This window comes from Schistocerca americana, chromosome 2, assembly GCF_021461395.2.
Source record: "Schistocerca americana isolate TAMUIC-IGC-003095 chromosome 2, iqSchAmer2.1, whole genome shotgun sequence".
Taxonomy (NCBI): Eukaryota; Metazoa; Arthropoda; class Insecta; order Orthoptera; family Acrididae; genus Schistocerca; species Schistocerca americana.
The window spans coordinates 836,171,048-836,195,088 of record NC_060120.1 but is presented as its reverse complement, the minus strand read 5'-3'; the positions used below and the strand labels follow the sequence as shown (position 1 = coordinate 836,195,088).

At 40.2% G+C, this 24,041-nt stretch overlaps 1 protein-coding gene across 1 annotated transcript in view; it reads left to right on the top strand.

The window, feature by feature from the left end:
* Positions 1-24,041, top strand: part of LOC124595554 (BRCA2-interacting transcriptional repressor EMSY-like) — a 324,488-nt gene that overhangs the window by 284,396 nt on the left and 16,051 nt on the right. The window contains exon 17 of the mRNA XM_047134334.1: positions 15,880-15,983. Coding sequence (XP_046990290.1) covers positions 15,880-15,983 — 104 coding nt within the window. The remainder of the gene's footprint in view (positions 1-15,879; positions 15,984-24,041) is intronic.

The following is a 24,041-nucleotide window of genomic DNA, read 5'->3' as shown; positions in this document are numbered from 1 at the left end:
GTGGTTAGTATGCCCAATTCTTTGAATAGGTTTCGACATGATGTTCTTGGATTTACACTACACATTACTTTTATTATATGCTTCTGTACTCTAAAAATATTTTCTCGGTTTGTAGTTACCCCAAAATATGATACCATATGACATAACGGAGTGAAAATAAGCAAAATATGCCAGTTTTTTTATATTTTTATCTCCTATGTCTGATATCATTCACATTGCAAACACAGACTTGTTTAGGCACTTTATCAGTTCATTAATATGTCGCTCCCAAATGAATTTATTATCAAGTTGTAATCGCAGGAATTTTGCACTCTCAACTTGTCCTATTTCCATGTCGTCATATTTTATACTCACGCTAGAAGGAAATCTCTTGGAAGTTCTGAACTGCATATAGTGGGTCTTTTCAAAGTTTAATGACAGTGAATTGGCTATGAACCATTTACTAATGACAGTAAAAATTTGATTAGCTGCCCTTTCTAAATTTATGTCTGGTTTACTATTTATTGCAATGTGTGTATCATCTGCAAATAAGACAAACTTTTGGCATCTGGTAGTGTAACAGATGACAGGTCATTAATATACACAAGAAAAAGTAGTGGGCCTAGTATGGAACCTTGGGGAACACCACATGTAATTTCTTCCCAGTCAGATGATGTCTGATTGCCTACTGCTGAAGTGTTACGTAATGACACCCTTTGTTTTCTATTAGTAAGATATGACTGAAACCACTTTGCAGCACTACCAGTGATGCCATAATATTTTAATTTACTTAAAAGAATGCAGTGATTCACACAACCAAAATCCTTTGACAAGTCACAGAATATGCCAGTTGCCTCCAATTTGTTGTCTAATGAATTAAGGCCATTTTCACAGTGAGTGTAAATAGCCTACTCAATATCAGAACCCTTAAGAAACACAAACTGTGACTTTGACAGTATGTTTTTTTCACTAAGGTGCTTAAGTAGATGCTTGAACATAACCTTTAAAAAGATTTTTTAAAAAGCTGGCAAAAGTGAGATCGGTTGGTAATTTGATGGCATTTCTTTGTCCCCTTTCTTGTGGAGAGATATAACTTTTTTATTAACTTTGTTGATATGTTATCATAATCACTAGAATTCTTTGATTTCAAGGACTTTATGATGGATTATATTTCTTTGGGTGAAGTGTCAATTCCATTTTACTGAGATTGCTTGTGTGCACTGGTATCAGATATTCCATTGCATTAATTACTGAACCTGACGACCCCATGTTATCAGTAACAGAGACAAAATACTTGTTTAAACGGTTTGCAACACAACGTGCGTTTGTTACCAGGGTTTCATTTATTTTTAGAGCTATTTGTTCCTCCTCATTTCTGGTCCTAACTGTCTCTGACTTAACTATATCCCATATTGTTTTTATTTTATTGCTTGATGTATTTATCTTCTTCTCATAATGCAGTGTTTAGATTTCTGGATAACCTCCTTCAATATTTTGCAGTAATTTTTGTAATGAGCTATAATGCTAGTATCAAAGGTGTCCCTACATATAGGATAGTTTCCTTTTTGTCTCACATGATATCTTTATCCCTTGTTTGATCCATGGTTTCTTATTAGACTACTGCTTAATTTGAGTTACCTTCAGGGGAAGACAGTTTTCAAATAAAATGCTAACTTTATTGATGAATGTTTTGTATTTTCCATTTGTGTCTTGGATGCTGTAAACGTCCATCCAATTAATTTCTTTGAGCAATCTCCTAAATTTCTCAGTTTTTGACTGTTTTATTGTCCTTCTGAACTCAGTTCTGATAGATGTTTTACCCTAACAATTTTGAAAATTTAATGTTAGATATTGCATGTCATGGTCAGATAGCCCATTTACTACTGGTTTTGTAATGTGGCTTAGATGCCTAGAATTGTCTATAAAGATATTATCAATGGCATTCCTAGAACATTTTTATACCCTAGTTGGTAAATTTACAGTAGAAATTAAATTGAATGGCAATGTAACTGATTTCAGTAACTGTTCACTGACAATGTTTTTCAGGACATCTACAGGGTTATTACAAATGATTGAAGCGATTTCACAGCTCTACAATAACTTTATTATTTGAGATATTTTCACAATGCTTTGCACACACATACAAAAACTCAAAAAGTTTTTTTAGGCATTCGCAAATGTTCGATATGTGCCCCTTTAGTGATTCGGCAGACATCAAGCCGATAATCAAGCTCCTCCCACACTCGGCGCAGCATGTCCCCATCAATGAGTTCGAAAGCATCGTTGATGCGAGCTCGCAGTTCTGGCATGTTTCTTGGTAGAGGAGGTATAAACACTGAATCTTTCACATAACCCCACAGAAAGAAATCGCATGGGGTTAAGTCGGGAGAGCGTGGAGGCCATGACATGAATTGCTGACCATGATCTCCACCACGACCGATCCATCGGTTTTCCAATCTCCTGTTTAAGAAATGCCGAACATCATGATGGAAGTGCGGTGGAGCACCATCCTGTTGAAAGATGAAGTCGGCGCTGTCGATCTCCAGTTGTGGCATGAGCCAATTTTGCAGCATGTCCAGATACACGTGTCCTGTAATGTTTTTTTCGCAGAAGAAAAAGGGCCGTAAACTTTAAACCGTGAGATTGCACAAAACACGTTAACTTTTGGTGCATTGCGAATTTGCTGCACGAATGCGTGAGGATTCTCTACCGCCCAGATTCGCACATTGTCTCTGTCCACTTCACCATTAAGAAAAAAATGTTGCTTCATCACTGAAAACAAGTTTCGCACTGAACGCATCCTCTTCCATGAGCTGTTGCAACCGCGCCGAAAATTCAAAGTGTTTGACTTTGTCATCGGATGTCAGGGCTTGCAGTAATTGTAAACGGTAAGGCTTCTGCTTTAGCCTTTTCCGTAAGATTTTCCAATCCGTCGGCTGTGGTACGTTTAGCTCCCTGCTTGCTTTATTTGTCGACTTCCGCGGGCTATGCGTGAGACTTGCCCGCACGCGTTCAACTGTTTCTTCGCTCACTGCAGACCGACCCGTTGATTTCCCCTTACAGAGGCATCCAGAAGCTTTAAACTGCGCATACCATCGCCGAATGGAGTTAGCAGTTGGTGGATCTTTGTTGAACTTTGTCCTGAAGTGTTGTTGCACTGTTATGACTGACTGATGTGAGTGCATTTCAAGCACGACATACGCTTTCTCGGCTCCTGTCGCCATTTTGTCTCACTGCGCTCTCGAGCGCTCTGGCGGCAGAAACCTGAAGTGCGGCTTCAGCCGAACAAAACTTTATGAGTTTTTCTACGTATCTGTAGTGTGTCGTGACCATATGTCAATGAATGGAGCTACAGTGAATTTATGAAATAGCTTCAATCATTTGTAATAGCCCTGTATATTAAAATCACCAGCAACCACTAATTTTTTGACTTCTTAATTTTAGATAAGATAACAAATGTTCAAGACCATTTATAAACAGGTTGAAATTTCCTAAAGGTGCTCTGTATATAGCTGCTATTATAAAGGACCTATTATGAAATTCTATCTCTGATGCACATGCTTCTAAGTGCTGCTCTAAGCAAAATTTATTATTTATTATTATTCGTTACAGTCAACTTTGGACTACGCTAAGCATCAGTCATTTCTTGTGCTTTTTCTTGCGTTCTTCCCAGTACTTCTTCATTTTTTCTGAGTGGGCTTCTTTACGTTCTTGCGACCAGGTTGTTCCCGTCTTCTTTGATTGCGTTCGGTCTTTGAATCCCTGTATTTTGTTGATGGCATTCCTATATTCCATTCTGTTGTAAACTGTCTCTGGTATAATGTTCATTTCTGCAATGTCTTCTTTTACTTCTTTCAGCCAGTTAATTTGTGTCTTTCTGCTTTCCATGTATTCCAGGATTTTCTTTGCCGTTCTTTCTGGTGCCATTCTTTTGACATGCCCATAGAAACTCAGTCTTCTCTTTTTAAAGGATGTTGTCAGTTTTTCAATTTTCTCGTATAACTCTTTATTGGATCGCAATTTATAATCCTGTCCATCCTTTTTAGGTCCTAAGATCTTTCTCAGTATTTTTCTCTCTTTTATTTCCAATTTCTCCAACAGACGTTTTCTGTTCAGTGGGATGCATTCAATCGCATACAAACTTTCTGGTTTTATTACCGCATTGTAGTGCCTGAGCTTGGCATTGATGGAGATCAACTTTTTATTGTATACATTTCGGCATAGCTGGTATGCCGTTTCCATCTTTATTGCTCTTTCCTGTAGTGAAACATTTGGTAACCCTGTCGGTGTAATCCATTCCCCTAGATACTTAAATTTATGAACTCTCTTAATTATTCCATATTTAGTTTGCAATGTCTGTGTTGGGTCTGTTTTGTCCTGTATCATCAGTTCTGTCTTTTCATACGATATTTGTAGACCTGTCTTCTCAGCGATCTCATGCAGCATTTCTATCTGAATCTTTGCTGTTTCGATGTCATCTGCCAATATTGCCATGTCATCAGCAAATGCCAGACATTCAATTTTTGTTTTATTTCTTCATAACGTTATCCCATTTTTCACTCCGGCTTCTGCCATCTTCTTTCTCCATTCCCTGACCACTTTTTCAAGGACAATGTTAAACAACAGCGGGGAGAGCCCATCCCCTTGTCTAACACCTGTTCCAATTACAAACGGTTGTGACAATCTACCCAAAAACTTCACTTGCGATTTTGTTCCCGTAAGGGTTTCCTGGATTAGACTTCTGCTTTTATCATCAATCCCAAATTCTTCTAATGTGTTAATCAGAGTTGGTCTATCAATAGAATCATATGCTTTTTTGAAGTCTATGAATGTAATTACTAGATTTTTCGATGTGCGTGCGCGAAGTTGTATTATGGAGAGTAGACTGAATATCTGTTCACTGCATGATCTTCCTTTTCTAAACCCAGCCTGATATTCACCCAGTTCTTTCTCTACCTGATTTTCAATCCTGTTTTGTAGTGCCTTGGATAGGATCTTATAGGCCACTGATAACAATGAGATACCTCTGTAGTTATTTGCATTTGTCTTGGCACCCTTCTTATGTAACGGATGAATCAATGCTGTCTTCCATTCCTCCGGAATCTTCTCTGTATTCCAAATCTCTTCAAACAGCGCCTCGAAATTATTTATTAAGTTTTCTCCTGCGTATTTCAGTAGTTCCGCGACTAACGAATCTTTACCAGATGCTTTATTGTTTTTCAATCCTTTCAAGATCTCTTTAATTTCTTCTTTATTAGGTGGTTCAGAGTCTGGTAGCTTATTCTTAGGCTTCTCAAATGTCAAGGTTTCATCAGGTCTTTTGCAGCTTAGCAGCGTTTCAAAGTAGTTCGCTAGGTGTTGGCAATTTTGTTCCACGCTGGTGATCAGATTTCCTTTTTCATCTTTGAAGCAGAGTGTCGGTGGTTTATATCTTGTTATTGTAGTTCTGAATGTTTGAAAGAAATTGCGTGTATTATTCTTAGAAAATTCATCTTGTATTTTCTGTATTTGTTGTGTGTCATATTTCCTTCGTTCACTTTTAATGATTTTCGTCGTTTCACGTCTTTGCGTTTTGAACTGCTCCCAGTCAGTTGGCCTTTTGGTTGAGTTGTATTTCTCCCAAGTTCTGGCTCTTTTCTGTAGTGCTTTCTCACAGACCTCATTCCACCAGGGATGCTTTTTCTTTTTGGTTAGTAAAATTGTTTGTTCTGCTGCGTCTCGTATTGAGGTTGCAATTTCTTCCCATTTGTGACTTTTGATTTTATCTGTCTTTTCCTTGTAGTCGTCTAAGACTTGCTGATTGAGCATTAAGTCCTGTACTCTGTATTTGGCTATTTTTGTTTCGTCACTCTTGTGACTTCTTTCTGGTGTTAATTTCATCTTAATTTTGGTCAGATAATGGTCAGAATCAAAGTTGGCCCCTTTCACCACCTGTACATCTTGAATGTCCCTTGAATTATCATAACTTATTGCCACGTGATCAATCTGGAACTCGCCAAGTAATTTGTTCGGTGATTTCCATGTTGTTTGTTTTTTGGGATTCTTCTGGAATTTGGTTGTCATAATGTTCAATTTGAATTTCTCACAAAACTCTACTAATCTCTGGCCATTCATGTTAGTTTTAGTGTGTGCTGTAAACCTCCCTGTGCTTTTTGATAATTCGTTTCTTCCAATTTGTGCATTAAAGTCTCCTAACAGAATTGTAGTGTGTTGCTCAGGGATCTTCCCTATTGTTTCTTCCAGTTCCTCCCAAAATGTCTGCACTTTCTCTGGATTTTGTTGGTTGTCTTTATTTATTGGTGCATGGGCATTTATAAGTGTGTACTTTTTATTTTTATTTCTGAATGTTATCAATGATATTCTTGGTGATTTAGATTTAAATTCTAGTACCTTAGTAGAAAATGAGTTATGTATCACAAATGCTGTGCCATATACCCGAAGACCTTTTGTATTCTTTACTATCTGTGCTGGTTTCCCTTTATAAATCCTGTACTGGTCTGCCTGTACTGTATCCTCATCTGGGTATCTTGTTTCTTGTATAGCCAGAACTTTTAGTTTGTGTTCATCCATTAGTTTTGTCAGTTCTTTTTGTTTACCTGTTCTCAGCATTGAGTTCACGTTCAGTGTTCCTATGAACGTTTGATGTCTGTTCCTATGTTTAGCGTTAGGGATCCTAGGACCCTCCGACTGGTCTGTTGCGCAATGATGCTGGGCCCCCGGATCCGAATGCCCAGCTTCGGTGGTATTACCACCACGGGGAGGAAACTTTCTCATTGCACCTTCCATTTCTGATACTTGGTTAAAGCTGTTGTTTCCAGAGGTATACACCTCCTTCCACTAAGACTTAGTTCGCTACACTAAGAAGTTAATTCAGGCCGCTCCTCTGGAGTACAGACGCCTTTCGCAGCCGCTTCTCTGAAGTACAGACGCTGCTGATTGAAGATAACTCTTCCGCTCCAAAAGCCGTTGGGACATATAGTGTCTTCTTCCGCCTTCTGGACCGTTGGTTAATCTTCACCTCTTCCGCCAGTTCCGCCGTTCCGATGATCTTCATCTCCGCCTTCACTGCCGTTGAGGTCTTCACCGTTACCCTGGCAAGGGACCCTTACGAGGTACTATCACCCGGGCCAGGTGAACCAAGGTTTTTTAACGAGGTTGTTACTCCTCCCCCTCCTCCTTTTTCAACCGGGCTTGGGACCGGCTTTGGCGGAGTTTAAGCAAAATTTATTAATGTTAATATTCTGAAATTTAAAACTGTTTTTAACAAATGTGGCAACTCCTCCTTTCTCCATATTTTGTCTACAGAAGTAAGAGGCTAACTTAAATTCTGTAAGGTTTAACATATCTATACAGTGGTCACATGATGTTCAGAGAGGCAGATTATATCAACTGGGTTCGATCTCACAATATTTATTGTCACACGTAAGACATAAAATGAAAACAAGGATAGGCAGATCAGGAGTGTTATGTGAGGGTGGGAAGTATTTTGCATTGCTAGAAGGGTGTTATACTTTTATCGGGACTCACATACGACATGGAGTTGCATACATGGCTGTCATAATGGACACGGCTGTAACTACAGCTGATGCAATTCGTGATAACACCATAATAGAGTTCTAGCAACACAAAATCCTTCACTTCCTCACATATTGCTCCCAATCTGCTTGTCCTTGTTTTCTTATCTCTTACGCGTGACAATAAAACAAATGTGATGATATATCACGCACGATCAGACATACCAGTCACAATACTACCCCTTGCCCCCACCACAATTCCTCTCATTCCTTACACCTGTCAGTTTTATTGAGTACTGCCTGCAACCACCTGACACCTTTGCTCATCACATCTAATGCCAGCTTCTTTCCCTAGTACCCTCTTCCCCCCCCCCCTTTTTTTCCCTCTGCCCCTCTGCAAAAGAAACCTCCTCTGTCAGTTCAGAAAAGTATACCTATCCAGGGCCAAAACCCTTACCCATACTCTGCTCCTTAAATACTGTTTGAGCCATGGAATTGCCCCCCCCCCCCCCCCAATGGTCTAATCATAAGAATCCCTTTTCATTAATATCACCCCTCCTTCCACAATGCCCTCCATCTTTTCATATTCAGCCATTTCCTTTCCCTCACAAACCATTTCCTACAAAACTACGTCTCCATGGCACAGCCATCCCCAAACCACCTCCACTCCCTCCAAAAAATACTGTTACACTCTGCAATCCCTACTAGCTACACCTCGTCAGCCAAATTGAATCTTGATGCTCCAACACCTACAACATTCCAAACACCACCTCCACAAATTATTCAGCCTGCTGAAGCAATACTCATGCCTTGGAGCACCTCTATCCACCCACAGTGTTCCTCTTCATCAACCCCTCAAAGCACCCAGATCTTGCCTAGCTTGATCTGTTCAGTGTACCACATCCTCCAAAACCCCGTGCTATCACTCCCCAAATATCCAGAGCCAAAACAATCCCTACTGTCCATCAAAATCCTCAGCACCACAGAAGGTTCAGTCCAATCTAAAGGCTTCACATTCAGCCCCACCCTCAGATTTAAACATGTTGGACTTGGGAAAGACCTACTCTCCTTCTCCCACTCCCTTCAGTGGAAACACTTCTTTGCCACCAACCCCTGCCCCCCCCCCCCCCCCCTCCCCAACCAAAATCAATCCCTACCTGTCCCAGTCCTTACCAACATCCAACTGTGACCCTTCCACATTCCTCCCCAAACACTCCTGGTCACCTTCCAGGAATTCCTAAGTTCCAACCTGACCTCACCATCCTTCCCCACGTCCGTCCTTTAGAACAACAGCCTTTCAGCAGAAGAAATGACTGCCTGACACAAAATAAAAACAGATCCTGACCTGGTCATCCTCCTGGCAGACAAAGGTTCCACATTTGTTGTGATGAAACAGAGAGACTACCTGGCAGAGGGCTTCTGCCAGTTGTCCAACACCTTCACCTACAAGCACTGCCACAATAACTCCATACCAGAAGTCCAACATAACCTCCAATCCCTGCTAAAATCTAAGCCCCTTCCCAGAAAAAAAAATCTCAGGCTTTGTTGACCGATGTCTGCAACCAACTGTCCAAAATGTAGCCTCCCTTATTAAAGATACCAACCACTTCCTACACTGGCTCTCCACCATCCCCACACCCGTACCTCATTGGTCTCTACTCATCACTATTGATGCAACCTCCTTAAACACCTACATCCCTTATGTCCATGGCCTTGCCACAATTGAACACTATATCTCTCAACATCCTGCAGATTCCAAACCCACCATTTTGTTCCTTGTACATCTAAGCACCTACATCCTAATCCATAACTACCTCACCTTTGAAGGGAAGGTACATAAAGGTGTTCTTGGCACAGCCATGGGCACCCACATCAAACCCTCCTTTGCCAACAACTTCATGTGCCACCTAGAGAAAACATTTGTAGCTTCCCAAAATCTGAAACCCCTGGTCTGTTTTGGGTTTATTGATGACATCTTTAAAATATGAACCCTAGGACCAGGACACCTTGTTCTCATTCCTCCACAACCTCAACAACTTCCCTCACATCCACTTCAACTGGTCCTCCACTGCCCATCATGCCACCTTCCTAGATGTTGATCTTCTCTCAGATGGCTCTATCCACGTCTCAGTCCACATCAAACCCACCAATCAGCAACAGTAACTGCACTTTGAAAGCTGCCACCCCTTCCACACCAAAAAATCCCTCCCATATGTCCTGGCCACCTATGGTAGACACATCTGCAGGGATGAAAACTCCTTCGCAGTACCCTCCAAACCTAATTCAGAAACACATCTCCTGTGCCATACCCCCATACACATCTAATCCTCACATCCATTCCAAGAACCAACCACAAAGGTGCACCCTTGTTTTCACCGCCCAATACCACCTTTGACTGGAACTACTGAACCACATGCGTCATCAGGGCTTTGATTATCATTTATCATGCCCAGAAATGAGGGACATCCCTGTTCCACCACCCACCCAACCTCCACAACATCTTAGTCCAGCTTAGTCCAGCCCTATGCCACTCCACCACCCAATGCCCTGCCACACAGATAATATCCTTGTGGAAGACCCAGGTGCAAGACCTGCCCAATCCACCCATCCAGCACCACTTACTCCAATTCTGTCACAGGCTTATTGTACCTCGTCAGAGGGCAGGCCACATGTGAAAACAACCATGTTATATACCAACTCTGTTGCAACCACCGCACATTGTTTTATGTTGGCATAACAACCAACCAGCTGTCAACTAGAATGAATGACCACTGCCAAACCCATGGCAAAAGCAAGGTAGACCACCCAGTGGTACAACATGCAGCACAGCACAACATGTGAGATTTTAATGGCTGTTTCACAACCCATGTCAATTGGATCCTTCCCACCACCACCGCCCACTTTTCTGATCTATGCCAATGGGAGCTGTCCCGTGTCCTTAAAGCACATCCTACACTCCCATAACCTCCCTGGCCTAAACCTAAGTTACATCTCTGCCCTCCGCACCCCTCCCAAACTGTGTGTGTGTGTGTGTGTGTGTGTGTGTGTGTGTGTGTGTGTGTGTGTGTGTATATACACCATTCCCTGCCCCAGTATCCCCACCCATTTCATGTCAGGTAGTTGTGTGCTGCTATCTCCTGCCCTAGTCTGTGAAATCGCATGCCCAACCATCTGCCAATTGCCCCTTCTACCTGCACTGCTAGCTAGCCCACAGATGGCTCCCCAATATCTCACAAGCCACTAGACTCTTCCCCATAAACCTCTCCCTGCCTCCTGCCTCTCTCCATACCACAACCCCACCTCACCCCAGTACACTCAATGTGGACCAGAAAAGAGCCGACAGTCAGCTGAGTACAATATAGGGAGAGAGTCGTGTGTGTGTGTGTGTGTGTGTGTGTGTGTTTTCATGTTTTTCGTACAAGCTTGAAAAAGGAAGTTCATTCCAAAAGCTAATGGTAACACTTCTACTCTTGTTTCTGCTGGCTGGAGCCTTGAAATGAAGGTAGATGTAAAAAACTGAATGAATTTGTAAAATAGAGAATTGAAATTTAAAGAGAGGGTTTAAACTTAAATAATGTTAAATAATAACTTCGCATCATGAGTTTCAAGTTAAGATACTCTATTAAATGGCAAAATTACTTCAGGTCAGCAACACAAAGGAAATCACAAAAGAATGTAGTCATACTCACTTCCTTAAAATTATATTTACACCACCAAGTGTTTGAAATTCCCACTGTTGGCTGCAATCATGTTTGCATTTACTGGTGCAAAGATCTCTGGACAGACTGAAGTGATTCCTTCGAAATTGTTGCACATTCTGCAGCAATGCAATGTTTTAAATCTTCTTGGATTGTTGAAACTTTTGTATATTTTTCACCTTTGAGCTTATGCCTTAGAAGAGTGTCCAGTGGTATCAAATCAAGTGACCATGCAGGCCAAGTGCCAGGACCTTCATGTTCTATACAGCAAGCAGGAAAGATCTGGCTGAGCACTTTCCAAACCACAAGCAAGTACCGTATTTACTCGAATCCAAGCCGCACTCGAATCTAAGCCGCACCTGAAAAATGAGACTCGAAATAAAGGAAAAAAAAATTCCCAAATCTAAGCCACACCTGAAATTTGAGACTCGAAATTCAAGGGGAGAGTAAAGTTTTAAGCCGCACCTCCAAATTGAAACAAAGTTGGTCCATTGTAATATGAGACACAATTTAGGTCGAATGAATGACGATACAGCTACAGTAGTTGGGTTCGAGTCGTAAGCTTAGCGGTTAAGCTTTACCACGTAGCCATTGCTATGCGTCAGGCGCTCCGTCCGTATTTATACGGGTACCCTTCCTTTTTCACGTGCTTCGTCTGGTGTGAGTCGATTGCTTATTTTGCTTTGATCTGATAAGTGCCGTTTTCTTTGTTATAGGTGTTTGCGTCACTCTAAGCTGAAAATGCATTACTGCATTGTGTCATGCATTGTTTGTCGCATTCTGGTAGTGCGTGTTTACGGCCTGTCGCGGCTTGCGGCATGGCTTGCTTTTGTGCGCGCTACCGCTGCGTACAATTAAAAACAAAAAAAAAAAGAGAGGAATCGTCTCATTAGCGAAACAACGCCAAGAGACTGCCATTTGTTGTTACTTACACTGCTGCTTTCTTTGATAATGATCAACAAGAATCAAATAATAGACTGCGTATGATAGAACATGTTCTGAACGAGAGTTAGGCGAAAATTTTTCTCCGTTTGAAAATCTTTGCGGCCGCTTCTTTATTACATCAAATTCTGCACAGAAATTAGAGTCATCTTAGATTTGAAAATCTAGTCACTTGCCATGCTTCATTTCTGACTGTATCACTATTAGGCATAAGAATAATACGAATATGAACATGACACGATACGTATATTCTCCCGTGTTTGCTGTTGTCTCACTCTAGTTTCGTAGTTTATTAGGCAGACAGGATTTAAATGAGATAGCAGCAAACATGAAAGAATACATGGCAAAATGTTTATATTCGTATTATTCTTATGGTGAAGAGAATACTGTATGTGATTCAAATTTCATCAGGTTCCTATTAGCAACCATCTCTTCTCACAGATAGGAAAAAATTCAGAACGTAGAGTTGGCCATATTGACAAACATCCCAAACAGTCTTGCCAGTCAGATTTTCGTAGTACACTAAAATTGTGCTACATTCGAAGATGAACAATATGGAATTTGTATTTACTTCATTGGATTATGTATGAAAATGCAGTGGTCGAAACTCGCGGCGGAGAAAAAAAGCTCGTCTTCCACTTTTTTTTTTTTAATTTATTTACTGACGCAGAGGTTTTGGCGCCAGTATTTATCTTTGTGCCTACGAAGCATGCCTGCGTAGCGCTACATATATTTGACGGCAGAAGTTAGTTGTGGCGGCACTTACCAACATTTTTCATAACTTCCGCTTCCTTTGCACTCGATTCTAATCCACAGGCGGTTTTTTGGATTACGAAAACCGGAAAAAAAGTGCGGCTTAGATTCGAGTAAATACGGTAGTTAGCTGTGTGTCAGTTGTGCTGCTAGCACATACATCTACATATTTCACTTGGTTCTTCCTCTAGAAGAGCTGGTAAACTTCAATTAGAAATTGTGTGTGTCTTTTACCAATTAAGCTTCCTTCAATTAAGTACGGGCCAGTCATGTAGTCTACAATAATCTGACAGCAAATGTTCACAATGCATTTTTCTTATATTCGGCTTTCCAAGCTTTTTAAATGTAGCTTCATCAAAAAAAAAGCTCTCTTTGAAGAGATAACCTATTCTTCTGATGAAGATGATGTTTGGTTTGTGGGGCACTCAGCTGCGTGGTCTTCAGTGCCCGTAGAAAGTCCCAGTTTTTACACAGTCCAGTTTTTTACACAAACTGATCTGGCCACTCTCATGAATGATGATGATGATGAAATGATGAGGACAACACAAACACCCAGTCCCAAGAGAGAGAAAATTCCCAACCTGGCTGGGAATCGAACCTGTGATCAAGTGGCAGCAAAGCTAGCCCCTAGACCATAAGCTACGGACAGAGCTATTGTCCTGATGTTGCACCAGAGCAAAATGATAGAATTCTGTGCAATTTCTGCTGTCCCGATGGTTAATCTGCTTTTGTAGTGTCAAATGATACAAATGGAATAAGTTTTCAGAGAATATGGTAAGTGCTTAATTAACAGTTAATATGTGAGTTATGAGCATCAGCAGCCAGAATGTATGTTACTTGCTGCGTTCATTGTAAGCTTGCTCCTTACCCTGTTCATTCATTGAATTGTTATTCTATTTGGACACTGTCGGGATATCTTTATGCATACAACTCAACTTTCCTCTTCACATTCCTTCTGCATTCACCATAAATCCTGGCTTGTGAGGTACTTAACATGTGTGAAATGCAAGAAAAAAATGAGAGCTATAATTTCCTCTTTGTCCCTTTTATATTGGTACCATGCTGACAGAACACTGTTTCCTCCTTATCTGACACAATTTATTTCCTTATTTGGATGTGAAATCATCAACTTCTGCATAAGGCAGCAATGGTGTCAACAAATGTGCAGAACAGATGAATCGTAAGTTCCAAAAGTGTTGTAAGTGCTCCAAAACTACTAATTAGATACTGAAGTGTGAATGCTGCTAGATTTGTCTCTCTTAGAACTACAATACTATAGCTGCATTATAAAAAGCAAAGTTGATGCTGATATCTCTGTAATTAATATAGCTATGAAAAAAGTCTGCATTTCATTTGGTGAGAACTGTTCATCTGGGTGAAAATAGAACTACTATATCTTAATTCATTCCAGAGTGAGGTAAAAAGCTTAGCTGAAACACACTATATGAGTGTGTCACAAAATGTAGTTCAGAATGGATAACAAATGCCACTGTCTACAATCAAACTAATCAAAGGAAGGATCTAACATGAAACATGCCTCACCAACTGACAATCCTAGAAAAATGCCTCAGTACTCAGTGATTAAGTTAATAACAAGCCTTCCCAAAATTTTTGGGGAGGATATACATGACAGTATCTTTTCAAAGAAGCTCAAAGACTACGTAGTTGAGAAGGAATGTCACAGTTTTAAAGATTGCCTGTTAAATTAAATTTATATTAGTGTTTTTTGTAATCACTAGTGTTAGAAAATTTAATCCAAATTATTGCTGTTTAGGAAGTACACTGATAAGTCAAACATTATGACCACTGGCACTGTGGTATTAAATGCTCCCTCGTGGTGTTGTGGGCATGGAATGCCATGAGGAACATATGTAACTAGAGCAGAGACAAATAAGAAACGTTCTACTGATGATACAAGTGACAAATGGATGAATCCATTGACATAAGCAACTTTGACAAAGGGCAGATTATTATGGTTTGATGCCTTGGAACGAGCATCTCAAAAACAGCAAAGCTGCTCAGCTGTTTGCTTGCAACTGCCGTGAACTTCTGTGAAAAGTTTTAGAAAGACAGTGAAACTACGAGTAGGCAACAAGATGTTGAACATCCTTACCTCATCTCATAATGTGGGGATCGGAGGCTTGCCCACTGTGTGCATTGTGTTCCGTGGCAGATCTGATGGGAGAGTGCAATGCTGGTGGAGGAACAAGTGTTTCAAAGCACATCCTTCTGCAGGCATTTTTGAACATGAGTCTCCCCTGTGTGTTCCTATGTTGCCTCAACATCATCATCAATTTCAGTAGCAGTGGGCACAGGATCATGAAGATCCAGGTCAATGGCTGTGTCTAGATACACAACCATCCAAGCGTGAACATTATTGCAGAGCATCTGCATCCCTTTATGCTTGATGTCTTCCCCGACAGTTATGTCACCATCCAACAGGATAACCACCCACATCACAAGGCCCGAATCTATAACCATTTCCTGATCATCGCTGTCTTATTTTTACATTTTACAACGAAAATAGAAAATGTTGAAAGACAGCCACTCATCTACAGGTGATCGCAGGGTTATGGGTAGACACTCATAACAGCCCAGAAATTGCTCTATCTTTCACTCTCATTCTGGTCTATATAATTCTCTCTCTCTCTCTCTCTCTCTCTCTCTCTCTCTCTCTCTCTCTCTCTCTCTCTCTCTCTCTCTCTCTCTCCCCCCACCTCCCCCTCCCCCACCACCCCCTTACACACACACACACACACACACACACACACACACGTCATTTTGGTGTGTGTATGTGAATGAGAGAGAGAGAAAGAGACAGAGAGAGATGATGTACACCAAAAAGAGAGCAAAAGCATTGGCAGTTTTCTGAACTGTCACATCCTGCAATCGTCTGCAGTTGAGTGACTGGCTATCCTTATTTTTATTTGACTTTTTTAGTTAATTGTTGAATAGTTTTCTCTACACTGTTCAGCATTTTCCTCCCATTTCAGGAGAGAGAGTGTCATTTGATGAAGAAAATGAAACAGAATGCTCCAGACAGCACTCAAAAATGAACAACAACAACAACATAACTGTTGAGTCTCTTTCAGCTCAGGTATTTCTTAGAAGCTCATTAAGTTTTTAGTTATGTATGATGTTTTTCAAATGCATGTGTTGCAGTAATAGCTTAATAAAATTGGTTTTGAGAGGAGTAGGCTTTGGCTCCTATTTTGATAATTTTGATACATGTACTAGTTACAAATGTATGTGTAATTTTCTTTTTCTTGTAGTCTCAGCTGTGATATCTTGCACAAATAGCTAAATTGTGTCTGTAAATTAGTTCTTGATCAAAGATTAAGCCATTTTCTGTAAATTCATGAAAAATCTAACCAAGATTTAATTGCAGTGCATGCTGACAAAAACAATATTTTATGAGATAAATCCATAATAAACCATGTTGGTATCAACCACTCATATAATCTCTTCCCATATTCATTAGGTATGACAAAACCATAACATATCTTTATCATAAACTGTTTGTACATTGCTTCAATGCAACTATACACGTGGACTTACCTTGAACCTCAAGATTGATCTTAAGTCTCTAATTGAGCAAAGGTAAGAGATGGGATTGATCACTTACACTTAAGCTAACCTCCCTTAAAATAAAAATGTGTATAACCCCAACAATATTGTTCAATAAATTAAAAAAAATATAAAATCCCTTTCTACAAACCCCATACTAATTATTATTACCACCCAGTTACCAGATTGTTTCATTAAATATACAAAATCCATTACAAAATACAATACATTATACTCCATAAAATATTTATTCATAATGAGTGATTGGAAAGGTACCATAATTGTACTGTTATATCATGTTACATATATCTCTTTATAACATTAATATCCATGGTATTGACATTTCACTCCTTATAACAGCATATCCTATTTTGTAATAGGTTTATTTCTTTAGGTCACTGGTGTCAAACAGTGTTATTACATTTTGAACACCTAGTAACATTTTAGCTTGTATTTTGGTCAGCTTACAAAACTCAGACACTTGTCTCCTTATTATTCATTTCCTAATCCAGTATATCTATTTGACCACTGAAACTCAGGTAGTTCCTCTAATTTGCAACTTTTGAGTAAATCTCAAAATTTTAGTCTTTTACATATGTAGAAACTATATTTATACAACACCTCTTTCCTCAGAAAGACTTCTCCCACATAATATAACATTTCTCTCAGCAATGATGTACCTATATATTTCTCCTTTCCTCACTAAAGGTTAGGTCCTCCTTCATTGGTATGACTACTCTATTCATTGTATCCTTCATATTTAAGGATTCGGTATCCTGCTTATAAGTATATACCTCTCTTCACGTCTATCTACTCATGTATTTTCCAGTAAACTTACTCCTACCTCATTGAAAAACCACATTTGTTTGCCATTCTTTTCTGTCTCTTAAGTAATCATATACACTCTACTGACAGTGACCAAAACTTACGTGTATCTCCTTGTTAATAATATATGTTATCACAGAATTAATTATTTGAACTTAATATTGATTTATGAAATGAACACCAATTTTTGGTGCTATGGATTGTGCTTCTAAGCTGGATGTTAGCATGTCGTGTAACCTAATCTAAACTTAGTATATCCCCGTCTCTTCCTCCCATGCACCACTTCTTCAACATCACTCTGAGTGAGGTGGCACAGTGATTAGCACACTGGACTCGTATTCAGGAGGACGGCAGTTCAAACCTGCGTCCAGCATCCTCATTCAGGTTTTCCATGATTTCCCTAAACCACTTCAGGCAAATGCCCGGATGGTTCCTTTGAAGGGGCATGGTCAATTTCTATCCCCATCCTTCCCTCATCTGATGGGACTTACAAAATGACATCACTAACTTCCACATCTCACAATGCTGGTTTGTGGTTCAAAATTTTCGAGCTATACTTTTAACGTATTTTTACACACTGTACAGGATGGTCAGAAACAGTCTGAATAGCTTGTAAAGGTGTTTCAGAGTAGGTTGTGCTGAGCAATAATTGTTAAGAAAAAGATTTGATAAGTTGTGCCATTTCTGAGCTACTAAGCATTGAAGTTAGATGATCAGGCCTGCCAGATACAATTAGTGTCAGGTGTTCACAGTGTGCATGAAACTGCCCAGCCTTTTGTTCAGGTTCAATCCTTATTACTGTTCCAAGTCCAATTTTTGTATCCCTCTCTTATTCGGTTGTAGGAAACCAAATGAAGAACACATTTGACAAAACATCTCTTGTGGGCCACTTAAATTTGCATGCACAATGACCTGATTGGCTAACTTCAATGCTAATTAACTCAGAAACGATGCAACATATCAAACTTTTTCTTAACAGTTATTTCTTAGCACAACCTACCCTGCAACACCCTTACAAGCGTTTCAGATTGTTTCTGATCACCCTGTAGAGATGTATTATAGAATACAGTATATAGGTAAAGTACTTCTTTGCATCTGTAGTAACATCACCTCTTGTATTATTCTAAAGTAAATTAGCCTTGATAACGGTGATCATGGAGAATGTATGCTAGTCACATTCACGTCAATCTTCTAAAAGTTTATATCATGTCTTAGTGCAAAGTGCTACTGGCATGTAACTAATATCATTGTGAGGATGTGAGAGATTCTTACAAAAACTATAAAATAAGGCAGCACCCACTTTATTACTTGCATTGAATGATAGTGAGTAGGGCCTGTGAGAGAAGAGCAGTCTCTCCGTTGTAACTGAAGCGTCTCATAGTGTCTCACTGCTTTAGCATAATAGAAAGGAATAGTCAAAGTAAATATAAATTTAATAGAAAGAAACATTCCACATGGGAAAAATACATTTAAAAAAAGAGGCTTGTCTCTGTACTTCCGCCTCGACTGACATCTCTGCCCAAACTCTTTGCCTTTACATATGTCTGCTCATGTCTGTATATGTGCGGATGGATATGTGTGTGTGTGTGTGTGTGTATGTGTGTGTGTGTGTGTGTGTGTGTGTATACCTGTCCCTTTTTCCCCCTCAGGTAAGTCTTTCCGCTCCCGGGATTGGAATGACTCCTTACCCTCTCCCTTAAAACCCACATCCTTTTGTCTTTCCCTCTCCTTCCCTCTTTCCTGATGAAGCAACCGTGGGTTGCAAAAGCTTGATATTTGTGTATGTGTTTTTGTGTTTTTTATTGTGTCTATCTACCAGCGCTTTCCCGTTTGGTAAGTCACAGCATCTTTTTTAAATATATAAATATAAATTTAACTAGATAGGTTGCAAAAGATGAAGGATCTTGTACAGAAACCAAAATATGAAGGAATATAATGATCAACTCAGGCCTTGTGGCAGTCCCTCTACAAAATTCACCGAGATTGTGACTTCTCTGAGGTGACATAGCACGTAACTTACAAGCACTTCATGCCAGCGGCATTGAAAAGTGCATCCCAAGATGCATTTCTTGTTATGCCACCCATGTACCTCAGTTTGTTTAATATAGGGACATGACCATCGACATTCCACCTCAGCTCTACCTTTCCATTTCTTTTTTATTTTCCACAGAAATTTAAAGTCATCATTTAATGAAGCATACTGTTTAAGTGTACAGCTAAACCTCAGCTTGTTCTTTTTGTAAATAATCTCCTTACTTAATGTTAATACATAGTTACTAGCACACATTTATGTGTAAACATTAGACACATCAGGATAATAGACATCAAATGCCACTGGACTACAAGAATTCAAGTAACCATTTCTAAATTGACGATAAAATTCTGTCAAATGTTGTACCACTACTTTAATTGTAACTGTGCATTAAAATTAAATGATATTTCCTGGATAGATTGACTGCAGATGGGATCTGACAAAATAGATGTGTTGACTGATAATGTAATATTTGGGTGAAAATTTTGCTCCAATAAGTCACTACTACATTCTTCCAAAATTGTAATGTAGTGAGGTACATTTATGTCACTTAAATCTGTATTCTGTTTTGAATTATTCAGACTAACACTTCTAACAGAAGTTTATTTAGATTCAGTATTCAGTTTGCCAAAACATGTACGTAATGTGTTTACGACTAACCCAGACTATACAGATATGCAAAAATATAACTCATCTTTTACATTTAAGATTTTAGATTCTAATTCTGAAATATTTCTGCTTGTTTCTTTGTCTCCCTGATGGGATTCCTCCACATACTCATCTAACCTATTATTTGGATGTATTCTCACTTAAATCAGCAGTAGTGATATCTAGTTTCTTTTTAAGTTCAATGATTGTCTGTTCCTCTATCTCCACAAGAGCCTTTTCAAATCTTAACACCTTGAGCCTCTGTTTCTGCTCTCAAATCAGTATTTAATTATCCTGTTTTAGCATTTAGCTCAGTTATAGTTTTCACCATTTCCTCCAGTTTTCAGAGCGTTGCAGGCATGCAGTTAAATGATATTGAGTTTAACTCTAACCTTTTCTTACCAATGACTGTTACTGTGAGGAAGGTAACTCTTGTAAAAAATAATCTTCTACATGCAAATACAGCTTTACCACCTCAAAACAAACACCACACAAAAAATAAACTACATTTAATTTGGCTTCAACACAGGTCACCAGAGTTGCTGGCATGGATCACAGCATCGCAACGATAATTCTACTGCTCATATGTGCACAGCTGACAATGCCACTTCATGATGCTGTGGCAATTTTGAAATTGATGAAACATTTGTAGTCCCTTGTAGTCTTGGCCACCAATCTTCCAAGTCATAGATGTTAATTCTTCTGTAATATAATTGTTGTCAATTAATTTAGTTATCATTCATTGATGAATTATTTTTTCTCAAAACACATTACCTCCTTACATGTAACAGCTTATTTATTTTGCATAATGTTCTTCTGTTAACTTCACTGCTAATGACAATAGCATTAATTGTCAATAAATCTTCAGTTAAAATATCAACTTCTTCGTAAAATAAAGGAAAGGTAACCACTCACCAATAGTTGATAAATGCTTGGAGCATAGATACACACAACGAGAAACAGCACATTCACACTTGCTTTTGAGCACTAGCTCACACACACACACACACACACACACACACACACACACACACACACACAGAGGGAGAGAGAGAGAGACAGAGAGAGAGAGAGAGAGAGAGAGAGAGACCCAAACACAAAGTCTCATGCCACAGCAAGACTAATTATTGATACTCGATTACTGAAAGCAGTTGCCTGAGCTGACGTAGGTGGTAAGGGAGTAGGGAATGACACAAGAAGGGGGTAGGAAAGAGGCAAGTCATTGGACAGATGATTCTGCAGCCACACAATAAGATGAAAAGAGTACAGATATTACAACGAAAAGAGATGTCAGGAGAGGGGAGAGTAACTGAAGAGGAAAAAAGAGGATGGTAAGAAAAGGAGAGAATCACTGTTTGATGGTGGCCATTCGTGCAAGTAGAAGTATTGTAGTGAAGCAGCTGCTGAAGTCATTTATATTGTGGTGGGCAGCATGTTGAGCACTGGATTGTCAAGTTTCTGGTTTGTCACAGTTTGACAGTGGCCATTCATCTGAGTATATAATTGGTTACTTGTCATACCCACATAGAATGCTGCACAGTAATTGCAGCATAGCTGATATATTATATGCCTGCTTTCAGACCTCAAAACTATTGCCCGTAACCTCTCATCCTACATTTAAGACACTGCTCTCTTCCTTCGTGCCTCTCCACAGTTCCTGTCCTGTTACCTTGTTGGTCACTGTGGATGCGACATCTTTGTATACCAACATCCCGCATGCCCATGCCCTTTCCCAACATCATCCTGATACCAAACCCACCACTTATTTCCTAATGCTCCTAGGCAACGTAACATCCTGGCCCATAATTATTTCACTTTCAAGAGACAAATCTAGAAACAAATCCGTGGTACTTCCATGGGTACTCAACTTATTTAAGGGTAATCTGAAGGAATCCTTCGTATCCAGTCAACACCTAAAGCTCCTTGTCTGATTCAGATTCATTGATGAAATTTCCATGATCTGGACTGATGACAAGGACAACCTTTGCTCTTTCCTATATAACCTCAGCATTTATTTCCTTATCTGCTTCACCTGGTCCTTCTCAACTCATCGATCCGCCTTCCTAGATATCAATTTGCACCTCTCACATGCCTCTTAAATACATCCGTCCATATGAAGCTCATCAACCATCAACAATACCTACACTTTAACAGCTGTCGTTTAATGCAAATCAAAAAGTCTCTTCCTTGCAGCCTAATGACCGGTGGAGGCAACATCTACAGTTGAAAGCAGGAATTGTCAAAATACACACCATCTGCTCCACTGACACCAGTAAATCGGTTCACCAGGCACCTGCCCAGCACTCCTCATCACCCAGTATCATCCTGGCCTTAAAAAGCTCAACCACATCCTCCACCAGGGCTTTGACTACCGCTCGTTGTGCCTTGACATGAGGCATATCCTGTCAGAAATCCTACTCACATCCCCCCCCCCCCCCCCCAAAGTAGTGTTCCACTACCCACTCAACATACAGAATATCTTTGCCCCCCTACTCCAATCTTATTCCCAATACTACACCACACTGGTCGTTCCTTTGTGGTCAGCCCAAGTGCAAGACCTGTCCATACGTCCACCCACCACCTCCTACCACAGTCTAGTCATAAGCATTTCCTATCCAAAAAAAGGCAGGGCAGCATTTGAAAGGAGCCCTATTATATATTGTGTATGCTGCAATTACTGTGCAATATTTTACGTGTGCATGACAAGTAACCAACTGTCTACTTGCATGAACAGCCATTGCCAAACTGTGGCAAATCACAAACTTAACCATCCAGTTGCTGAAAATGCTGCAACCACAACACAGATAACTTCAACAGCTGCTGCCTGATGTGTGTCATTTGGATACTCCCTTCCAGCTCAAGTTTCTTTGAACTACACAGATGGGAAGTCTCTCTCCAAGTCACTCTTGTGATCCCCCTAGCCTAAACCTCCACTAACCTGTTGCCACTGTCTCAGCTTCACCGTTCCCTCTTCTGTCCACAACACTCCTTCTCTGTCCAGATCATGCACTGCCTTCTCCCACCACTCTTTCTCCCCCCCCCCCCCCCCCTCCCCCTTATGCAGGCATTTTCCTCTTCCCCTCTCCACACTTATCAACCTCTGTCCCTTCTCTCTACCCTTCATGTCTCTCTTTTCATCCTCGTCTTTCTCTCCTGTTTTCCCCCTTCCCTTTTCTTCCTCTTCAGTCCCCCCCTCCCCCCCCCCCCCCCTTCCACCGCCTACATTTCTTGAAGGACATCACCTTTCTGCCAGTGACTGCTGTAAGTTTTTAGTAGACTGTTGCAATTTAGGGCTTAGGCCATTATCAAGTGCTGATATTATGGCTTTAAGCCATGTCAACATAATGTAAGCTGACACATTTGTATGTCCTTGTCAATACTGGTAAATACGCTCATGACATCGTTACACAGTGCGAGCACATGTATTCAGACATTGTAAAACAACATAATCTGTAAGTGCACATGTCCATTAAACCATCACTAGTCACAAATGCATTAGACCACATTTTGCACTGATGCATACCTGTATTTGTCGTGGCATACTATCCACAAGTTCATCAAGGCACTGTTGGTGCAGATTGTCCCATTTCTCAACAGTAACTTGACGTAGATCCCTTAGAGTGGTTGGTGTGTCATGTCGTCCATAAACAGCCCTTTTCAATTTATCCCAGGCATGTTCAATAGGGTCCATGTCTGGAGAACATGCTAGCCACTCTAGTCGAGCAATGTCGTTATCCTGAAGGAAGTCATTCAAAAGATGTGCATGATGAGGGCATGAATCGTCATCCATGAAGACGAGTTCCTCGCCAATATGCTGCTGATATGGTTGCACAATTGATCAGAGGATGGCATTCATGTGTCATACAGCTGTTACGGCACCTTCCATGACCACCAGCGGCGTACGTCGGCCTCACATAATGTCGCCCCAAAACAACAGGGAACTTCCATCTTGCTGCATTCGCTGGACAGTGTGTCTGAAGCATTCAGCCTGACCAGGTTGCCTCCAAACACTTCTCTGATGATTGTCTGGTTGAAGGCATATGCAACACTCATTGGTGCAGATAACATGATGCCAATCCTGAG